The 19,707-nt window shown below is 47.3% G+C and overlaps 1 protein-coding gene and 1 long non-coding RNA gene across 8 annotated transcripts in view; one reads left to right on the top strand and one right to left on the bottom strand.

Moving 5' to 3' along the window:
- Window positions 1-12,179, bottom strand: part of CCDC149 (coiled-coil domain containing 149) — a 101,446-nt gene extending 89,267 nt beyond the window's left edge. For 4 of the 7 annotated variants that reach the window (XM_023757738.1, XM_023757734.1, XM_023757736.1 and 1 more), the window contains exon 1: window positions 12,010-12,135. In XM_023757738.1, the coding sequence (XP_023613506.1) occupies window positions 12,010-12,057 (48 nt within the window). In that variant the 5' untranslated portion in view covers window positions 12,058-12,135. Of the gene's footprint in view, window positions 1-1,767; window positions 1,791-12,009 lie in introns of those variants that run through there. The other 3 variants (XM_023757730.1, XM_023757732.1, XM_023757733.1) reach the window with 3 other exon arrangements.
- Window positions 12,180-12,311: 132 nt separating this feature from the next.
- LOC111826943 lies at window positions 12,312-19,234 on the top strand. The gene is made up of 3 exons (XR_002830394.1): window positions 12,312-12,397; window positions 14,048-14,144; window positions 18,376-19,234. It is a non-coding gene; the product is annotated as an uncharacterized LOC111826943 (long non-coding RNA).
- The last annotated feature ends 473 nt before the right edge of the window (window positions 19,235-19,707 follow it).

Here is a 19,707-nt window from a genome sequence, read left to right as displayed (position 1 = left end):
TCTCATGAAGAGACAATGAGCATAGGAATCAAAGAAATTACACAATTTCTTTGCACAAGAGTCAACGCTTGGTGGTAGATGACTTTGGAGCAAGTTTAAATTGTAGTTCAGAGCAGAGTTCAGGACTGGCATGTGCCAGACCCACATGATACAGGTCAGAGCCCATCATAAAAAGCAGCTCTTTACAACCAAACGACTTCCCACCTGAAGCTTCTGCCTGACTGATGCCATAAAATTCCAGTTTGGAAGGAAAAGAAGGGAGGATGAATGTCTTCTAGTAAATTCATAAATCCCTTAGAATGTATTAAAAGGAGATCTGAATTACTACCTTTAAAATATCTCAGTCTTTTGAAACTCAGAAGGTCTGTGAGATCAAATGGATGTAAAAAGACTTTGGAGAAAGAAACAGAGGAGAATGGTGTTCTGACCAAAATAAATAGGTATCATTGTTTTCAACTCAAGTGTTAACTGAGAACTCAATAGGTTTGTCATCCCTTATAAATTCGTTCACTACACACAGGACTATGCACTGGGCACAGTGGGCGATTCACAGATGAATCAGCCCTTTCCTGCTTGGAGTAACTCTCAGCTGGAGGCGAGGCAGAACATAAATGATTTCAGCATAAGGCGGCCAGGGAGACACCGGTCACGGAGGCGTGCTTAGATGCTATGGGATCGCAGAAGGCAAGGGAGCTTTCAGTTGGGGGGCAGGGTGATCATGACTAAGCCTTGCAGAAGTGAGGAGGGGCAAGAGAACAAGCATCCCAGACAGAGGGCACAACCTGAGCCAAGGCCAAGTACATGGAAACCCAAAGTGGTTCCGATTGCCAGGAGCACGGGACATGTGAAAAGGAAAAATACAAAACAAGGTTGGAATGTTTGGTTTAGATGAAAGTAAGAAAGGCCTTCGATGACAACAGAGGCTGAACCAAAGTAAGAGCCAATAGGAACGATGGAGGTCTTTGAACAAGGAAGGGTCAGGCCCGGAGTTTTATGGGCAGGCTGGGAAGGGAGAAGGAGATGCAGGAGGCAGGAAGCTGGTGGAGGCACCTGCAAGAACTCAGGGGGAGAGGGATAGCTGTTAGCTGTGTCTTTTCCTGAGCATTGCCATCAGCTTAAAAGGAGGCTTGTTCAAGACTCCCACAAACAAAGAAAGTGAAGTAGTCAGCAGTTGGTTAACAACCAGAAAGGGATACAAATGGAAGGGCAGATCCATCGGGGCAGAAGATTGGACTGGGGGACAGCAAGAGGGTGTGATAGAAGGTGAATAAGGGGAGAGCAGAAAAGGCCGAGGAGATTGAAGTGCTCAGGAATTGATTGAGTAGTTACAACCATGCTGAAAGGTCTGGCAACGCCGGAGACTATCAGGAAAGAAGAGAAGGTGAGAGAGTGACCCTGACAGAACTCACCAGGCTGGAGCAAAATAAAAAGCAAATTGGACCTGGCTAGGAGAAGGGAGTCCCATGCCTGCCACCTCCAATATTGCCTTGGTCATGGGTCTGCAGATGGCAGAGCCAGCAGATCCGTCAATCTGTACTCCATCAATATGAATTTTCAATGGCATCATCTTGACAGCCGGCAGCTGACACATCACCTCTCTCTGCAGAAGCATCTTTGAAGGCCTGGAAGGGTTTTCTTAAAGCCCAAGCAAGGATAGGACCACCACCTCGGCTATAGCAGGTTGGTGACTTTAAACCCTATTTTCACATCACCACATTGTATCCTCATCTTAAATGAGAGACACAAGGCAGATATTGTTATCCTCACCATATAAAGTCCAGAGAAACTGAGGCCTGGAGAAGTCAGGAGATTTGCCCACGACCATGTAGCTGCCTAGTGGTACAGCTTGATGACATGTGACCCACTAAAGCCTGAGCCAGGATCCTTCCGCTCTCTCTAAAATCAGAGAGAGAGAGAGAGAGAGAGAACATCAATGTATGAGAGAAACACCGGTTGTCTCCTGTATGAGCCTGCACCGGGATCAAACCTGAAAACCTGGTATGTGCCCTGACCAGAATCCAAATGATAACCCTTCAGTGCACGGAATGATGCTCTAACCAACTAAGCCACATAGACTAGGGCTGAAGCTCATCATTCTAGAATTCCCATTTCCTACCCAATACAGATGGTCACAGTCCAGTCTCTGAGGAGCTCAGTAACTTGTGTTGGAGCTAAGATGCACACACAGGGAAGGTGCTTTCCTTTCTTAGGGAGCACGTAAGTGCTGTGCGAGCAGTTTGGAACCTTGCCTGTAAAGTGGAACAGGATAAAGAGCTCACTTCAACCTTGGGAGACTTTATGAGGGGTGCGGGCTTCTAGTCCACCTCAGGGAAGAAGTAGAAGGCCAGCCTGCATGAGGCCAGGGCGTGAAAATAAGATGGAAGCCAGAAAGTGTGACAGATCAGTTTGGCTGGAGCAGCTCATTTATGAGTGGAGCAGCGAGACATAGGCCAGGAAGGTCAAGGCCAGTTTGAGGAGGGCTTTGAATGCTAGTAATGAGGAGCCATGGAAGGCTTCTGAACAAGAGAACCTGGTGAAAGCGTTTGTTTTTTTTCTTAAGGTGACCCTATAGGTTAGTTGTGTAGAGGGCAGACTGGCTTGAAGAAGACCTGGTACCCTGAACATAATTAGGATGTGTGGTGGTTCAAAACCTGATTTTCTGAAAGTCAGTCCCATAGGACGCTTAACCATTGCTCACGGCTATTTGCCAATTCTTCATCAGATCAAACACTGCTGCTTCTAGCCACTATATAATAACATAGTAGCTTTTTAAACTTTCAGCATCACTGTTTCAACAAGTACTCTTTTTCAGTGTCTTTTAATTCAATATCTGAGTATTGCAATTATTTTCCTCAGATGTTTTGTTTTCTCTTAATTTTGTATTTTTTAAATTATAATGATTACTTTGTTCTGAACATATTAAAATAAATATTTTGAAATAATTTCTTTTAAAAAAAGATGTGTGTTACAACAAAATAGCATAACATAATGAAAACAGAGTAGAATAGGAGAGGCGAAATGAAAATGGGAAGATTTCAAAATAAAAAATTAACCAAAGGTTTGTGTTCCTTAGGGACTGTCCCCTACCACTGGTGCCACGTTACCTGATGGGCGAGAGATGCAGATTCTCCACTAAGCAAAGTCCTCCGCTGTGAGGTACCCAAGGCCCCAGTGTGGTCTTATTGGTGGAAAACCAGGCAGTGAGAAAGAAATGTCATTCGCTCTGGTCATTTTCATTCAAGGGCTAGCCAAAGTCGTCTTCTAATCTTCGGCCAATTATTTTACTCAATGCAAGAGTCAGTAAATTAATTTTTAACATAATAAGAGTGTAAGTTGTCAATTTTAGAAGCACATGTGCGAATTCCCCTGCACAGGAGAGAACATGAATTCCATCAGATAAAAATAGCCGTTGTGCTCACTTTCCCCTACATGCTAATTTTAATAAACTTACTCTGAAATCATCTGCCTCTGTGAGGAGAGCTGCTCATCAAAAATGCATCCAGTAAGCACTAAGCTTGCTCATCGGAGTTCTAGCGCTCCCAGGAGACTGAACAATGCAGAGTTCTAAATGGAACTCCTCCTCCTCTCAGCAGACTCTGCCTTCTGTTGGACCCGGCATCCCCACTCTCTAGCCACCCATCAGGGGTCATCTTGGACTCTCTATTTCATATTCCAATCCAGTTGGCTATGAAATCCTGAAGGGGTCATCCTTTAAACTCTTCCTTATCGCCATCCCTTTTTCTCTATTCCCACGGATGCTGTATCCACGTCATTCATTCAAGCATCCAAGCATTCATATAGTCTACATGTATGGAGCACCTACAAAGGGCAAGGTACACTACTAAGTGTTCAGGTCACAAATGAATAACATGTGGTCACTACTTTCAAGGAGTTCTAGATCTTTTGGATCCAGTAGCAAGAGAGACAAGTCAAGGGTTAGTTCGAAAACCATGTAAGTGGAATGATATAGACGCAAGAGGAATATTTGGGAATGTTGACGGGGACAGAAAAACTAGATTACTGATCTCTCATCTTATCTTTCCCTGATTCCTGGCTAAGTCACCAAATTTGTCTTTATTTGGCAAATAAAGGCTTGCCGATGATAAAGGCTCAGTGGTTATTGAGTTCAGTGGAAACAAATCTTTCCCAAGTATTCTCATCAACTTGTATTCCAGCTAGAACAGCATCCAGTGCCTCTCTGCTACCAGCTACCCTCCTGTCTTGCTTTGGAAGTCTTTCACCATCTGGTCCTTCCTGGATAGCCAACCTTGCTGTCTGCCGTACCTCAACCCACTGGGTTTCTGTCTTTATCTGGAGCATTTCCTCAGAGGTCAACCACCAGCCCAGTGTCACACCTGTTTCCTGTCATGACTGCCCCATACCCTCTTCAACCCAAAGGGAAGGACACAGTTCAAGTTCCACTTCTTCTAAGAAGCTTTCTCCTATTTCATAAAGCCTCACCAAATGCAAAAGATATATGTGTCTAAGAGATATTATTCACTATTGTACACCATTTTTTTCATTTAATAACATTATTAATAAAAGTAATACTTTGAAATATTAACTAATACCCTACCTATCAATCCATCTTGCCTCTACTTCCTGTAACCCCATGCTGTTTCTCCCCACATACTCCTGTCCCTTTTTAGAAGTTCAAGGAAAGGGAGAGGCATGACTCCCTTTTTAGGAGCCAGACATTTTGCCTTTGTGTTCCAAAGAGGGGAGTGCCCAGCAGAACACAGGTAACAAAGTGACTGGCTTTTCAGTTTCGAGAGCCTGGTCCTGAAGACATCAGGGCTTACAAGAGTCTCCCCACTAGCTCCCTTCCCCAAGATCCCTCCACACACATAAAAGACTAGAAAAGGTCTCAAAGTTGGAAAGGGGGCAAAATCAGAGTGCAAGGAAGGATAAACACTGAGCTTTGCCCAATCAGTGTGCGGTGGGGAGAAGGGAGTGAGTCCGGGGACTGAGGTGGGGGCATGGCTAGTTATGATGGAAACCTGATGAGTTGAGGAACTGGAGAAGTAAAGAGTAAAGTCTCTATAGTGATAGCTGTCTTGAATAGCCTTTTCTCCCTTTAAAAGAAAATAGATTTCTCTATGTAAATTAGGGGTATAATTTACATAGAGAAAAATTCACCCTTTTCAGGTATACCGTTCTATAAATTTTCACAAACCTGTACAGTCTTGTAGTCATCCCCACAATCAAGGCAGAGAATATGGCCATCATTCCCCAAAGTTTCTGCATGCTCCACTCACCCCTCTCCCAGGCTCCAGCAAAAATCAATTTGGTTTTTGTCTTTTTTGTTCTACCTTTTCAAGAATTTCATATAAATGGAATCTTACAGTAGGAACATTTGAGTCTCTGGCTTCTTTCAGTTACCAAATGTTTCTAAGAATCATCAACTTTTTGTATGGATCAATCGTCTGTTCCACCTTAACACTGAGCAGGATTCTGTTAAAGGATGGAGCACAGTTCATCTGCTCACCCGTTCACTGGGATTATTTCCAGTTTTCAGCAATTATAAATAAGACCTCTCTAAGCATTCACATACAAGTTTTTGTCTGAACGTGTATCTTCATTTCTCCTGGGTCAATACCTAGGAGTAGGATTGCTGGGTTGTTTGGTTAAGTGTATATATGACCTGATGAGAAACTGCAAAACTGTTTTCAAAAGTGGGTATACCCTTTTCTATTCCTCCAGCCACATATGGGACTTCCCATGTGCCTCATGCTTGTCAGCACTTGGTTTGTCCATTTTTCATGTTTGTTTGTTTTTATTCTAATAGGTGTGTCTTCGGCATCTTGTGGTTTTCATTTACATTTCCCTAATGGCGGGTGATGCTGAATATCTGTTCATATGCTTATTTGCCAGGCAAATCTCTTGCTGAGTGCACCTTCTGTTAACTCTTCTGCCCATTTTTAAAATTGGGTTGTTTGTTTTTTTATTATTGAGTTGTGAGAGTTCTTTATATATTCTGGAAATAAGCTATGTGTTCTGCATACATTTTCTTCCAGTATGTGGCTTGTCTTTACAGGGTCTTTAAAAAAATAGAAGTTTTTAATTTTGGTAAAGACCAATTTATCCTTTTTTTCCCTCTCTTCTTCTTGGGGATTTCTGTGTCCTATATACCCCTTCTTACTTTTTAATCTCCCAAATTTTGAAAGATCACCTCAGGTAATGATAAGAGTAACTGTCCCTAATTTAAGTTAGGCATGTCCAGCTAAAGACTGCCGTCCTTAGGCTCCTTTACAGCTAGCGATGGCCACATGGCTATGATTAGACCAATGGGATGTGAGCAGAAGTGATTCATACAGCTCTGAAGACATCCCTAATTAAAGAAAAGCCCTTTGCTCTGAACTCCCCCCTCCCCTCTTTCTCTCTCTCCCTGTCCTCCCCGCCCCCTCACCTTCCGATGGGCTGGGACAAAACCACGGCAACAACCCAGCTTTAACCACACAGTTGAGGACCAACCCCTAAGACACAGTGAAGTAACAAGATGGAGAAAACCTTGAGTTTTCAAATGACCCATGAAGCAGGACTGCTCTCCCAGCCTGGGCCACCACATTGTGACGTGAAAGGCATCCACATATCTACCTGATTTAAAACAATATAGTGGGGGGTGAGTTGGGGAGGATAGGGATCTTTGGTATAGTGGCCTAGACTTTACCCTAATAAACACACCCTTTTTTCTTAGGAATTACAAAATAACCCCATTATCTCAGGACCTAGCCAGGTGTTGTGTGGTGCATCTCTGCAGACAAGAGCACAATAGTTTCCCAAAGTTTTCCTCAGCTCAGGAGTGATTTGGGGGCAAGAGACTATGACCTTGCACCCACATTGGGCAAGAGCTTAAAGTCCCCCATGCCCAGAGCAGTGAAGGCACTACACCAACTTGTTCTTCGTTCACCCAAAGCCATGTGGGTGTGGTACAGATGAAGGGCCAGAGAGGCCCAAGAGAGGAACAAAGGAGGACACCACAGTGACATCCAGTGACCAGTAACCAGATACTAGACTGAAATGAGGAGAGTATGGCTCAACAAAAATAGTCTTCCCCCGGCCACTTGGTTGAGCCTTGTCCCATCATCCCATGCACCGAGAGGTTCGATTCTGGGTCAGGCATGCCTGGGTTTTGGGCTCGATCCCCAGTAAGGGATGTGCAGGAGGTAGCCGATCAATGTCTTTCTCTCTCTCTCTCTCTCTCTCTCTCTCTCTCTCTCCCTCCCTCCCTCCCTCCCTCCCTCTCCCTCTCCCTGCATCTCTCTCTAAAATAAATAAAAACATATTTTTAAAAATAGCTCTCCACCCCATTACCACTGCCAATGACTGAGCACTACTTGAGCCCCCTAGAACTTAAATACAAGTTCAAGGAAAGGGAGAGGCATGACTCCAATTCAGATTACATTTCCACCACCCTCACAGTGTAAATTTGCAATCAAAATTAAGGTGTTATAGCAAAATAAAGAAGTTTTCATTTTGTGAACACCTGAATTTGTGTCCTGAGGTTCATGCTTATTGTACCAGTGATCACTAAACACTTTCTACCAGGCTGAAAGCTAAGCACTAACAGGGCTATTTAATTTGAGCCTCACAATTATAGCACCTATGAGATAAGTACTTTATTATCCTATTTAAAGATGAGAGAACGAAGCTCAGAGAAGTTGCACAGTGTGGTGATTCTCTCAACATGCAGTTCCCTTCTTCTGGCAACCAGCCTCGAATGTCCCAACCCTCTCTCAGTCTATGTGGTCTGAGCAGGGCCCCGTGCACAACTCCAGGCCTAAGATAATCACATCACTACACTCCTGAGCGATTTCTCCCAGGGAAGGCAAATGATCTGAGTTCAACTGGAGTGACTCCTGGGACTTTATAGGACCTACCACATAAGAGTTTCTGGCTTCTCCTCTGGACTTGAACTTGAGAGGCTGGGAGTCTGAGACTGAAGGCGGTAAGCAAGCAGACCCAAAGATGGAGAGGAAGCATGTGCTTGAGTGCCGAATCCAGCTGTGCCCAAAGTCACCCCTATTTTAGTCACATCAGCTGTGTTAGTTGGCTAAGGCTGCCACAACAAAGTGCCAAAAGCTGGTGTCTTGAAACAACAGAAGCTAATTCTCTGATATTCTTGGGAGTTGGAAGTTCAAAATCAAGGTGTCAGCAGGGCCATGCTCCTTCATAAAGCTCTAGGGGAGGATCCTTCCTTGCCTCTTCCTGGATTCTGGTAGCAGCCAGCGATCGATCGTGGCGTTCTTTGGCTTTGAGTCGCATAACTCCAGTCTCTACCTGTTATCACATGGCCTTCTTTCCTCTGTGACTTCCACCTTGTCTTCCCTTTGTGCAATTTTGTGTCACATTTCCCTCTTATTATAAGAATGTTGGTCATTGGATTAGGAGCCCACTCTAATGACCTCACCTCAACTTGATTACATCTTTAAGACTCTATTTCCAAATAAGGTGACATTCACAGATACTTATCTTCTTGGGGACACAATTTGACCCACAACATCAGCCAAAAAATTCCTTCTAATATGAACCATTTTGGATTGGGTTTTTGATCATTCGCATCAAGAAACAGCTAGAGTCCTGGCCAGGTGGCTCAGCTGGTTGGAAAGTCATCCCATAGACCAGAAGGTTGTGGGTTCAATTCCTGGTCAGGGCACATACCTAAGCTGTGAGTTCCATCACGGGTTGGGGCGCATACAGGAGGAACTGATCAATGTTTCGCTCTCATATCGATGTTCCTCTTCCTCTCTCCCTTCCTCTCTCTCTCAAATCAATAAACATATCCTCAGGTGAGAAAAGAAAAAGAAAGACATACAGTCAAAACTCACTACCCCAGATCTGAGTCAACAACTGAGACAGAGAGCTATGCCCTCAATCATAGAGCCAGACTCTACGCCTCTTCAAAACCCCTCTCTTCCAAAAGTCAGTGGCTATACTTGGGGAAGAGGCCCAGGGTTAACTGTCTTCCATCTGCCTAACAGCACTGCATACAACACAGTCAAGGGACAAGAGTGATTGCTATCTAATTAATTAACCAAAATTCATTAGCCATGGTTTATCATAGGGCACTAGGCTGAAAGATGGCCAGGATTTTTATCTTGGAAATAAAAAGTTATTGATTGCCCGCACTGCTGCCTTTCAAGATCTCCCCTTGATTTTGAGAGATCACCTCAGGTGGTGATAAGAAGAACATGTCCCCCTCCCCAGACATTTAATTTTCAAAATAGACCACCAGCCATGCCCCTTTCACACGCATGGCCACGTTTACTCCAGGGCCTGTGAGAAGGCTGTCATTTCAGCTTGTTACACTGAAAAGGTGAAAGTAAAACTGATGTCTGTAGAATCATTTTAAATGAAAACTGCTTCCTAGAGGCAAGCTAAGGAAGCAAACTGATTGAAAGAGAGCACAGGCCTTGGGCAGGCAGGGTACTGGCGTGCAGACCCCGTGTGAGAGGTAGACACCAGGACTTCTGCAGAAATCGTTGTGTGTCAGAAAGCCGTCTTCATATGAGCTCCCTTTGGGTGTGTCTCAGTCTTCTCACAGCCTTTCCCTTGGTAGCTCTATGGCTCAGCTCTCTCTTCTCTTCTAAGGAAGGACACCGCTCAGATGTAGGCCCACTGTAAATCTAGGATGAGATCATCCTGAGATCCTAAACTTGATTATATCTGCAAAGACCCTATTTCCAAATAAGTTCACATTCATGGGAGGTGGGAGGGGAGGGACAGCAGTTAGATGTACCCATTGGAGGCGGGGAGGGAGATTTCAATCCACTACAGTAGATTTGGGGTGAGACTCAAAATATTCCATTTTCCCCAAAATACAGAATGACTCTTTGCACTCTTTGCTCCTAAAATGACTCTGATGCAGGTGATCTATAGATCATATTCTGCGAAACATTTAATCCAGTTGCTGAGGATTCAAAAATGAACAAGACATGGTCCCCTCCCTTGGAGAACCTACTGTCTAGTGCAGTGGTCGCCAACCTTTCAGACCTCACGGACCTTTCGGACCTCACGGACCACCAGTTGGTGACCGCTGGTCTAGTGGAAGATACAGACAGATGCACAGATGATTAAAATACACAGTGTGGCCTAGTGATGCCAAGCTCCGGAGTCAGAAAAACCAGGGATCCAACTCTGCGCCTCTGGCTGTGAGGCTCCAAGCAAGTTGTTAGCCTGTCTGAGCCACAGCCTCCTTATCCATAAAATCAGAAATAATTTATCCCTCACACCATTATGAGAACGGGCCGTGTGAAATGCTTAAGATCGAAAATGGACCTAAATCGTCATTAGCTATTGCGAAGGTGGGAAGCATTTTGATTCATTTTCCCATCCCCCAGCCCCTCGCTGTGTCTTCCACATCCTAAGCCTTTAATGAATGCCTGTGGAAGGGAAGAAAGCATAAGTCTGGGATAGGCAAGACATGTCCTGGATCTCAACTTATTCTGCAAGCATTTTCTGAGCACCTTGTGTGTGTGGTGCTCCATGTAGGCCACTGGAAGAAAGCCAAACAAAACACACAGCCTAGCAGGGGGGCCACTAGGTTACAATATAGTACACCTCCTTCCTTTGGTTTTCCAACCTTCATATTCCATTCTTTTGTATTTCCTTGGTATTCGTATCGTTTGGGAAGGCCCCTCCCAAACTATAGCATATGCTCCAGGAGTCCTTTGATGGCAAGAAAGGTTCTGTCTTCGCCACTGAATCCCAAGGACCTGGCAATGAACCTGACTCCTAGGCATCCGGTGAGCATCTGTGGGTGTGGTGAATATTCTGCTGCTATTCCAGAGTCCAACACTGGACTCCTATGAAGAACCATCTCCAGCTTCCTGAACTGCTGGGTATGATTCTTGATGGGCCAAGAGAACAGATGCCCAGAGAATCTATCCCTTGACATAAAGCCTGAAAAGTTGGGGGAGATGGGGACAGACTGCAATACAATGGATCATAATGCTGTACAGTTAGCAGTTTCCAATTACTAGACCAAGAGTAAACAAATTAAACTACGGAAGAAGCTCTGACATCTCATTCCTCTTCAGAACTGCAACGCTTTGCACGCACGAGACATTAAGGGCTGTTCCCGGGCTGACCTGGAGGCCCAGAGGACGTTCAGAAGAGCAAGTCATCGCGCTGCATGTGTGCACTGAATAAGGAAAAGAAGCCCCCTGCGCCTCGGGGACGGAGGGTAATTCTCAGGAGGGAGGGAAGAGCACACTTCCGGTGGATGGCCAGCCTGCCTAGGTGACATGGGTGACTGCATCACAGGACCAGCAACCTGTGAGAAGGAGACATCAGCAAGCCCTCCCACCTGGGGAGGTCAGGGAGCCCCTCTCGAGTCAAAATCTCTAAAGGTGGACTGAGGAGGAAATTGGATAAGAGTCCAAAGCACTGACCCAGCGTCATGTGATTATGACAAATAGCGGGGCGTGGTGTTCTCTGCTTCCACAAATCCAACGACTCCGCACCTGTTTCCTTTGGTAGGCCCACAGTAAACCCATGTGGATTTCATCGAGGGGTGAATGAATGGAGGCTAACGAGGACCCTGAACTCCCCCACCCAAAGCTCCATTGCAGGGAAGGCCACCTGGCCCAGTGTTGCCCCAGGGCCCGGATTTCCCCGGCACCACCTTCCCACTTCAGCGTCGGGCGTCCAATCGCTTGGCTCCAAAACTGGCTACTAGGAAGGCAGGTGGGGCTTGGCGCCCTCTCCTCCCTCCCGGATCCGGGCTCCACGCTCCAATCCCGGGCCCAGCCCTGCGGAGGGAAGGCCCCTCCCTCCCCACGGGCTGTCACCAGATGGCGTGGAGGAAAGTGGCCCGGGCTAGACCGGGAAGAGCGGAGGAGCAGCGCACCTGGCGGGTCGCGCAGGGCCGGGCGCGGGGGGCCCCCGGTGCACGTTCCCCCCGCTCCGTGCGCGCGTCCCCGCCCGGCTCGGCCACCCGGGGGGCACGGCCTGGGACCGGGGGCCGCTCGCCCAGCCCTTCCCGCCTGGCCGGCGCCGCGGCCTCACCTCGCTCACCAGCCCCTGCCAGTCGCTCTCGGTGCGGTCGCCGTTCATGGCCTCCTGCTGCAGGCGCGGGCGGGCTGCAGGGACGCCGCCCTCCGCCGCCTCCTCCTCCTCCTCCTCCGCCTCCACCTCCCGCACCGCCGCCGCCGCCGCCGTCGCCACCGCCCGGCCCCGCGAGGCCTGGAGCCTCGAGCCGCTGCGCCGCCGCCTCCTGCGGCCGCCCGCGCTGTCGCCTCCACGTCAGCCTCGGCGGGAGGAAGGGGAGGAGGAGCCGGGCCCTGGCGGCCGCAGCCACAGCCCCGCCGGCCCGCCCGGCGCAGCCCGGACCCCGCCGGCCGCCCCCGGCCCGCCCGGGGCTCTAGGGAAGGGGCGGCCGGGTCTCAGCCCGGAGGTAACCCCTGACCCCAGCACTACCTCTCTGCAGGGCAGGAGGAGGGCTGGGCAGGCACCAGTGTGTCTCCCACAAGAAGCGCATCCCCAAATCCTGCCCTTTCTGGACCTCCATCAGCCCCCTCACGATTCTCTTCCAGCCCCACCGGGCTTGGCTCTGCTCTCTGATGTAAAGCACATTCTACAAAGATTTATTGAACATCTGAATGAGTGAACCACGTGTTCTATATTTAACATTGTTTTTCAAGCTACTACGGTTTATTTATATTTATTTCTTAAATGACCAGCTGTCATAAATAGAAAGAACATGTAAAAGTGAACAGTAAAATGATATTGAATTCTAAATAGGTCCAAAAGCTGAGCGTGATGCTTAACACTTGGCAGGAGAGGGGTTAAGACGTATCCCGGACAAACTGAGACTTCCTCTAAGTCAGAGGAAGGACTGAAAGCTGGTGGCAGGGCAGGTGAGTCTCACAGGAGTTTGTCATTCAAGGTGCTTTTCCTGTGCCACCTAAACCCCTCTCGGGGACCATCCCCAACAGTGAGCCTTTTGTACCTGCACAGCCCTGCCTGCCTGTGGAGATGAGCAGGTAGGTTGAGAGAAGCTGTGAACCCATTTTGCAGGTGTCAATCACCACTGCCAATATTTATTTATTACTTTTAGCCCCTATTGATCCTGGATCAACCCTATGAGGTAGATGTTATCCGCATTTATCTGATGGGGAAGCAGAGATTCAACTAGGACATCTGGCTCCAATAGGCCCTCTTCAGCATCTTGGAAATCTACCAACGAAGTATCACCCTTGGGAGTTGCAGAGATTGGGACTCTGATGTTGGCCTTGTTTTGTTGATGTGGTAGATTGTTTGCAAAATGGTGTGAATACTTTCCTGCCTGTATCCCAGCCATTGTCTGTAACTTTGACCCTTGGCTCAGCCATGTGACTTGCTTTGGCTGATGCAATGTTTGCAAACGTGCTACACAAAGAGGCCTGCAAACACCTGTGCAGACTTATCCTTGCTTATGTCCTTGGGAACCTGTGATCCCCACCATAGAAACAGGCCCAGAAAAGCTTGTTGGAGGATGAGGGACTCATGGCCAACTCAGTTGCCACATATGTGAGCGAGGCCATTGACCCCCAGCTGCCCTGGATGAAACCAGCAGAAGAACCACCCAGCTGAGCTTTGCCCAGTTTGCTGCCCCACAGGTCACAGGCTACATAAACTGATGTGGTTTTAAGCCAGTGATGTTTGGGAGGGTTTGCTATAGATCAACACATAACTGATACAAATGGTGACAGTAGCTGAAGAGCCTGGATGGCCTCCCTGGCAGCACTTGAAAAGCCACAGCCCCTGGCATCCCGACCTGCTGGGTCCTCATCTAAAGAAGATTCTACAACAGATTCTGGCAGGCCAGGGACTAGGAGACTGCCCGTCAGCACCTTTATTCTGTGCCTGTTGTATACAAATCCTATACTCACCCGGGGTTCAATAGCATTGCAGACCATAGTCCCTGTCCTGGGGCCTATGGGGTTTGCAATCCTTACCATCGAGGTTTTGCTCTAGGGAATAAAAAGAGAGAAAAGGGGGCTAGAATGCAGCTAAGGCTTCTGACCATGCTGGGCCACCTAATCTATTCTCTTTTTAATCCAAGGAAGCGGAAAGAAGGTCATCCCTGAACTGAACATCTAGGGTTAACTCAGCGCCAAGCTCCTGTTCTTAACAGCCTGATGTCTCATGCTAAGAAGCAGGTACTGTCTGCCAATATATTGCCCTCTGGCAAACCATCTGGTTTCCTTCTGACCTGTCGATGAAATAGACTGTAGGAAGAGTGGACATAACTTGGTCCATCTGCCTTCTGCTGCCTGTGCCTTGCTCTCAGCTGGCATTCAGGTGGGAAAGCAGCCTGCCCCTTCCAGTTACCACGTTTAGCTGAGGCTTTCAGTACCGCTGCTCCTTGGCAACGGTCACTGATACTTCAGGCCGTCAGCTGCCAAGGACTCTTACATTAGAGGCCACGTACCTCTGTGTGGAGTCATTTCTCCAATTTGCTTTCCTTCTCTGAAGTAAGTCAGCCAGTGTTTAAGGTATTTTAAAATAAAATTAGGGCCCAGTCGGTGTGTCTCAGTGGTTGAGCATTGACCTTTGAACCAGGAGGTCAGGGTTCAATTCCCAGTCAGGGCACATGCCTGGGTTGCGGGCTCAATCCCCAGTGTGGGGCATGCAGGAGGCAGCCGATCCATGATTCTCTCTTATCGTTGATCTCTCTCTCCCTCTCCCTTCCTCTCTGAAATCAATAGAAATATATTTTTTAAAAACAAATATAAAATTGGGGAGGAAAATCAAAGAGTGGCAGGCCTCTTCCCTCCCCAGCCTGTGGAGAAACTTCTAGCTCAGTTGAACAGCATCTCCAGGAGCTGGATCCTCCTTAGAGGTTTCATGCCCCACCTGCCAGCTTGAACCTGCCTCGCTTCTGAGATGTGATGAAATCACAAACCAAGGCAGTGTTGCTGCGAGCGATTCTTTTTTATCTCTTTTCATTTATGGAGCCTGACATTGAGTAATAATAATAATTAAATGCCATTTAAGCTTTTAGGCACCTATACCAGAAGGCCTCTAGACACCTCATCAAGAGCAGCCCAGGCTGACGAAAACAAAGCTAATTATATTGTTGGTTAGCTTTTTTCTTTAAAAAAATGAAAAATAAGGAAAACTGCTGACCAACTTTCCTTACCTCTGATGAAAGCAGTACATTAAATGCTTCATCCGACAGTCCATTTGCACAGAACCAGTTTAAAACCAGCTGCCCTTGACTTGAATTTCCCTCCTGGAATTAAGTATTAACACGTGACTCTAGCCTCTATTTTCTTCCTTCCTTTGTTTTAAAGTTAAATTTCATTGTATTTGCTGTAGAAAGAAGCTTGTAAAATCTCCCATGGCCTGGGTAAATTGTTATAAATATTTTAGCTAATTTCTCACGTTTTTCTATGCATTTATTTGGGAGGGGTGTTGATTTTTTACTTTGGTGTGTTTATCCTATATTTTCTACCCTTTTGTAAATGTAAAATAAAAGTGCTATTAATAGCAATTACCTATCTTGAAAGCCCACATTAGAAGGGTTTATTTCTTTTTTATTTTTCAAATACAGTTCACATTCAATATTATTTTGTACTAGAGGCTCAGTACACAAAATTTGTGCAATCGAGGGGGTCCCTCAGCCGGGACTGCACCCTCTTGCAGTCCGGGAGCCCCCAGGGGATGTCCGACTGATGGCCTAGCGCTGCCACAGAGGCAGGAGAGGCTCCCGCCACTGCAGCTGCGTTCGCCAGCCATGAGCCCGGCTTCTAGCTGAGTGGCGCTCCCCCTGTGGGATTGCACGGACCTCCAGGGGGCAGTTCCTGCGTTGTGTGTCTGCCCCTGGTGGTCAGTGTGCATCATAGCGACCAGTTGTTCTGCCGTTCGGTCCATTGCATATTAGCCTTTTATTACATAAGATTATGGACTATCTTCCATATGCTATACTTTACATCCCCGTGACTATTCTGTAACTACTAATTTGTACTTCTTAATCCCATCACCTTTTTCACCCCACCCCCCAATTCCTCTCCCCTCTGGCAACCATCATTCTGTTCTCTGTATCTATAAATCTGTTTCTGTTTTGCTTGTTCATTTATTTTTCAGCCTCTATTTTCATGTTCCCTTAGCTCCCTGAGAAATCTCTAGGGACCCAATTTTTCCATATAAATTCGTAGCCCCAGGGCCAGTTTTATTTATTTATTTCTATGCACCTATATTGGTAGAAGAAAGTGCTGGGATGCTTTTGAATGATGCTTTTCACTTTCAAATGTTGGAGAGGGGTTTAGATGTGGAAACTCCAAAAATAGCTTGATCTAAGACATTAAACCAGCAGATACTGGTGACAACAAAAGAAAACAAAAAAGAAATCTCTGGAGAGACTGGGAAAGGGCGACGTGAACTTTTTGTTACAAACCTGAGCCTCTTGTTGCAGGTTTTCTACTGATTTGCAGGTTGACTCTGGCCAAGTCTCAACAGCCCCAGACACACGGGGGAAAACCCTAAAGCGTTTGACACAACTTCTCTCGACAGTATTTTCAGTTCAAATTCTGGCTGCCCAAGCAAAAATGTCAGAGTTCTCATTAAAGGAAACGAAGCAAGTCTGCAGGAGAGGTTTTTGGCTCGGTTTTTCTCTGAACCATGCAGCTGGGCAGTATTCACGGCCACTCCCTTCCCAGGTCACTTTTCTCCTGCCTGAATGAAGAAACCAAGGCTGATGGGCCTGGGAAGAAAATGATTCATAATGACTGTGGTTTATAGTGGTAGATACAGATTTTTTTAATTAGCTCCATGAGAGCCAAGGTCCCCAATTCTTGCTCTTGTCAAGGGAGGGCCATTTTGACAGGTCCTGCCAGGAGCCCCCCTGGGCTGGTTGCTAAATGCCTTCCTTTGTTCATGATCTCATCCGGGGTCAGGGGACTGCAGGTGCCACAGTGCACTGCGGTCACGGTCACGCTTCCTGCAGAGCCCGGAGACCTGAGGTCCCCTGGGCCACTGGCCTCAATTCTATAAAAGATAAACCTCCTCTCTTCCCCCTACCTGGGGACACTCTGCAAAGGGCCTCATCCATTTTTCTCCCAGGGCTGGCAGCCAGACAACAGACAGACAGGCAGGGGATCCTGGCCTGGTTCCTGACTCAGAGCATCCTCTGTCTCTTAGTCCCCTGAGCTCTTGGGCCCTCACTCTGCCCGCACTAAGCCCTCCCTGCCCAGCAACAAACAATCAGTTGCTGGCTGCTGCCTCCCTGCCCCGCTGGCTGCCAATCAGCCCAGCAACAGGGGGTGGAAGTAAGTTCCACTCCCCACTGAACCACCAGGAGGTGCTCAAAATGACTGAGTGGGGCTGATGACAGCCTGGCAGGCTGGGGACCCGCAATTGTCATCCTGAGGTGGCCCAGGCTTGGGCGTGATTGGCTGGGGTGTTGTGGGGTAAGGGGTGGGGACTAGGGGGAGCAGAGGGGCAGCTCCTTCTACCGATGGAAGAGTTCCAGGAGGGGGAACCTACAGGAAAGGGCGATCTGCCCGCTGAGGCCAGATAGGAAAGGAAAGACAAAGGGAGATGTAGCCCAGGGCTCCTGATGAGAAGCCAGAAAATCAAGAACCAGGGGGAGAAATGGGAAAGCAGGGGTGGGTGGGAGAAAGACAACTCAGGCTCCAGGGGGAGTGGAGTGAGCAGTGGCCCAAGGAAGGAGTTAAATGGAAGAGAGACAGGGAAAGTCACTCGCCTCTCAGATTATTCAAATTTATTGTACTTATTGATAATGAATTTCATTTCTTCTGCATGGGGGGGATATGATTCAGCACAAATTTGATGTAAATTTATGGAAATGTAGGTGCACAGAGGCTGCGGGCAGGAGCTGCCGGCGGGCAGGTTGCCTGGCCCTCCCAGAGGCGAGGTTACCGCTCTCTGGACTTGGGGAGCCGGAAATAGAAGCAGCCACCTTGGGGGCCACTGGCCTCAACTTCAGGCCAAGAGAGGGGCTGACCCTGTCGCTCTGGAAGGGGTAAAAAAAGAAGTCTGATGGCCGTCTACAGTAGAATCACCTACGTTGTCCTCCTGTTTGATTTTTTGTCTTGGGGTGGGGGGTGGGGTGGGGGAAAGGAGCAATTTTTATTCAGTGGAGAGGATCAGGGGAGAAAGAAGAAGAAAATTACCATTAACTAGAACCTACTGTGTACACAGAAGTGGCTAGAGAAGTGACAGAAATGTTGTTTTCCCCTCTGCACTATGAAAGAATAATGGGGCTTGGGGAGGGGAAAAAACAAAAAAACAAAGAAAACAATTTGCTAGAAAGGGTGAAAAGGTGGCATTGCATATAAATGGCCAGAGCTGGTAAAATATTTATTGTCCATTAACCTGTCCTTCACAGCACTGAAGGCTGATTTTTATCTTCCCCCCTCAAACCAGGTCACGACATTTATCTAAAGATGCGCCTCTCCCAGCGGGTCGCAGCCTCTCCAGCCTGGCCATGACCATGACAGTGACAGCAAAGAGGACCGTTCTTAGTGTGGGGGTAGCCTCTCTTGACCAGGCCTCCCTCTGCAACTGGAATTGCAGTGACACAGGAGATTCAAGACAGCAGAGACCCGCCAGGCCAAGGGTCTCACTGTCCCTTCATCCCATTAGACAGGTATTCTCGCTTTCTGCCAAAGCTGCGATTCCTTTCAATGTTCAAACAGTTGTGGGCCCCCGAGCTGCTGCATGCGGCTTGCCTGGTCTGGAGGAAGACAAAGAGGTGGTTAGCTGCAGCTCACAGCCTGGGTTTGAAACAGGCATGTTTGAGCGAGTGTTTCAAAGGATGGCAGTGATCTGCTCATTTTTATTACATTCTTGGGGCAGAATTTGTCAGCCCTTGGTGACACCCATTATAATGCTTTGACCTCATTCAGTCACCAAAGGGCAGATTTCTCTTTGTTCTCTAACAGAAACACAACATGGCAAGTAAACGTGAGTTCTAAAACGAGACTGTCACCAGGGGTATTTATGAGCCTATCATGTCTCCGCTGTTGCACTGAGAAGCTCACCTTTGGAGAAGGAGGCATATATGTGCCCCTTATGGGCCCTCGTGTGACACAGTGGTTGCTATTTATGAACCCTGTTTATTCCCACGAGACAGGAGGAGTAATCTTAAGGTGATATAAGAGAGACTTAGGAGGCTTTCTTTTAACATTATAGGGTCATTAATTCACTTGACAAACAATTGTGTTTTTATTTTTAAATTTTTTAAAAAAATTTTAAATCCTCACCCTATTGATTTTAGAGAGAGGGGAAGGGAGAGAGAGAGAGAAACATCAATTGGTTGCCTCCTGTACAAGCCCCAACTGGGAATCAAACCTACACCCTAGGTATGTGCCCCGACCCGTAATGGAACCCGCAACCTTTCGGTGAAGAGGACGACACTCCAACCAACTGAGCCAAAGCACAACAAACGTTTCTTGAGCATTTGTACGCTGAGCTGGGCCATGGGGATGACAACCAGGCTTGGACCTGGCTCTGTCCTCGAGGCTCTTTGTCCAGCAGCCTCAAGCAGCTGAGCTCTACAGGAACACAGAGAAATGCTCCAGGACCGGCCTCTTCAGCTAGGATGTCACCCAGGCTTCAAGGGCCAGGAATGGACCGTGGAAGCTGGGTCCATTTGGTACACTTAGCATGGTTAAAATGGCAAATGTTATGTTATATCTATTTTTCCATAATAAAAAAATAGTAAAAGAAAAAACTTTGAGAGAGAAAAAAAACCCC

Source organism: Myotis lucifugus, unplaced genomic scaffold (assembly GCF_000147115.1).
Source record: "Myotis lucifugus unplaced genomic scaffold, Myoluc2.0 scaffold_112, whole genome shotgun sequence".
Taxonomy (NCBI): domain Eukaryota; kingdom Metazoa; phylum Chordata; class Mammalia; order Chiroptera; family Vespertilionidae; genus Myotis; species Myotis lucifugus.
This window is presented reverse-complemented; position numbering and strand designations above follow the sequence as displayed.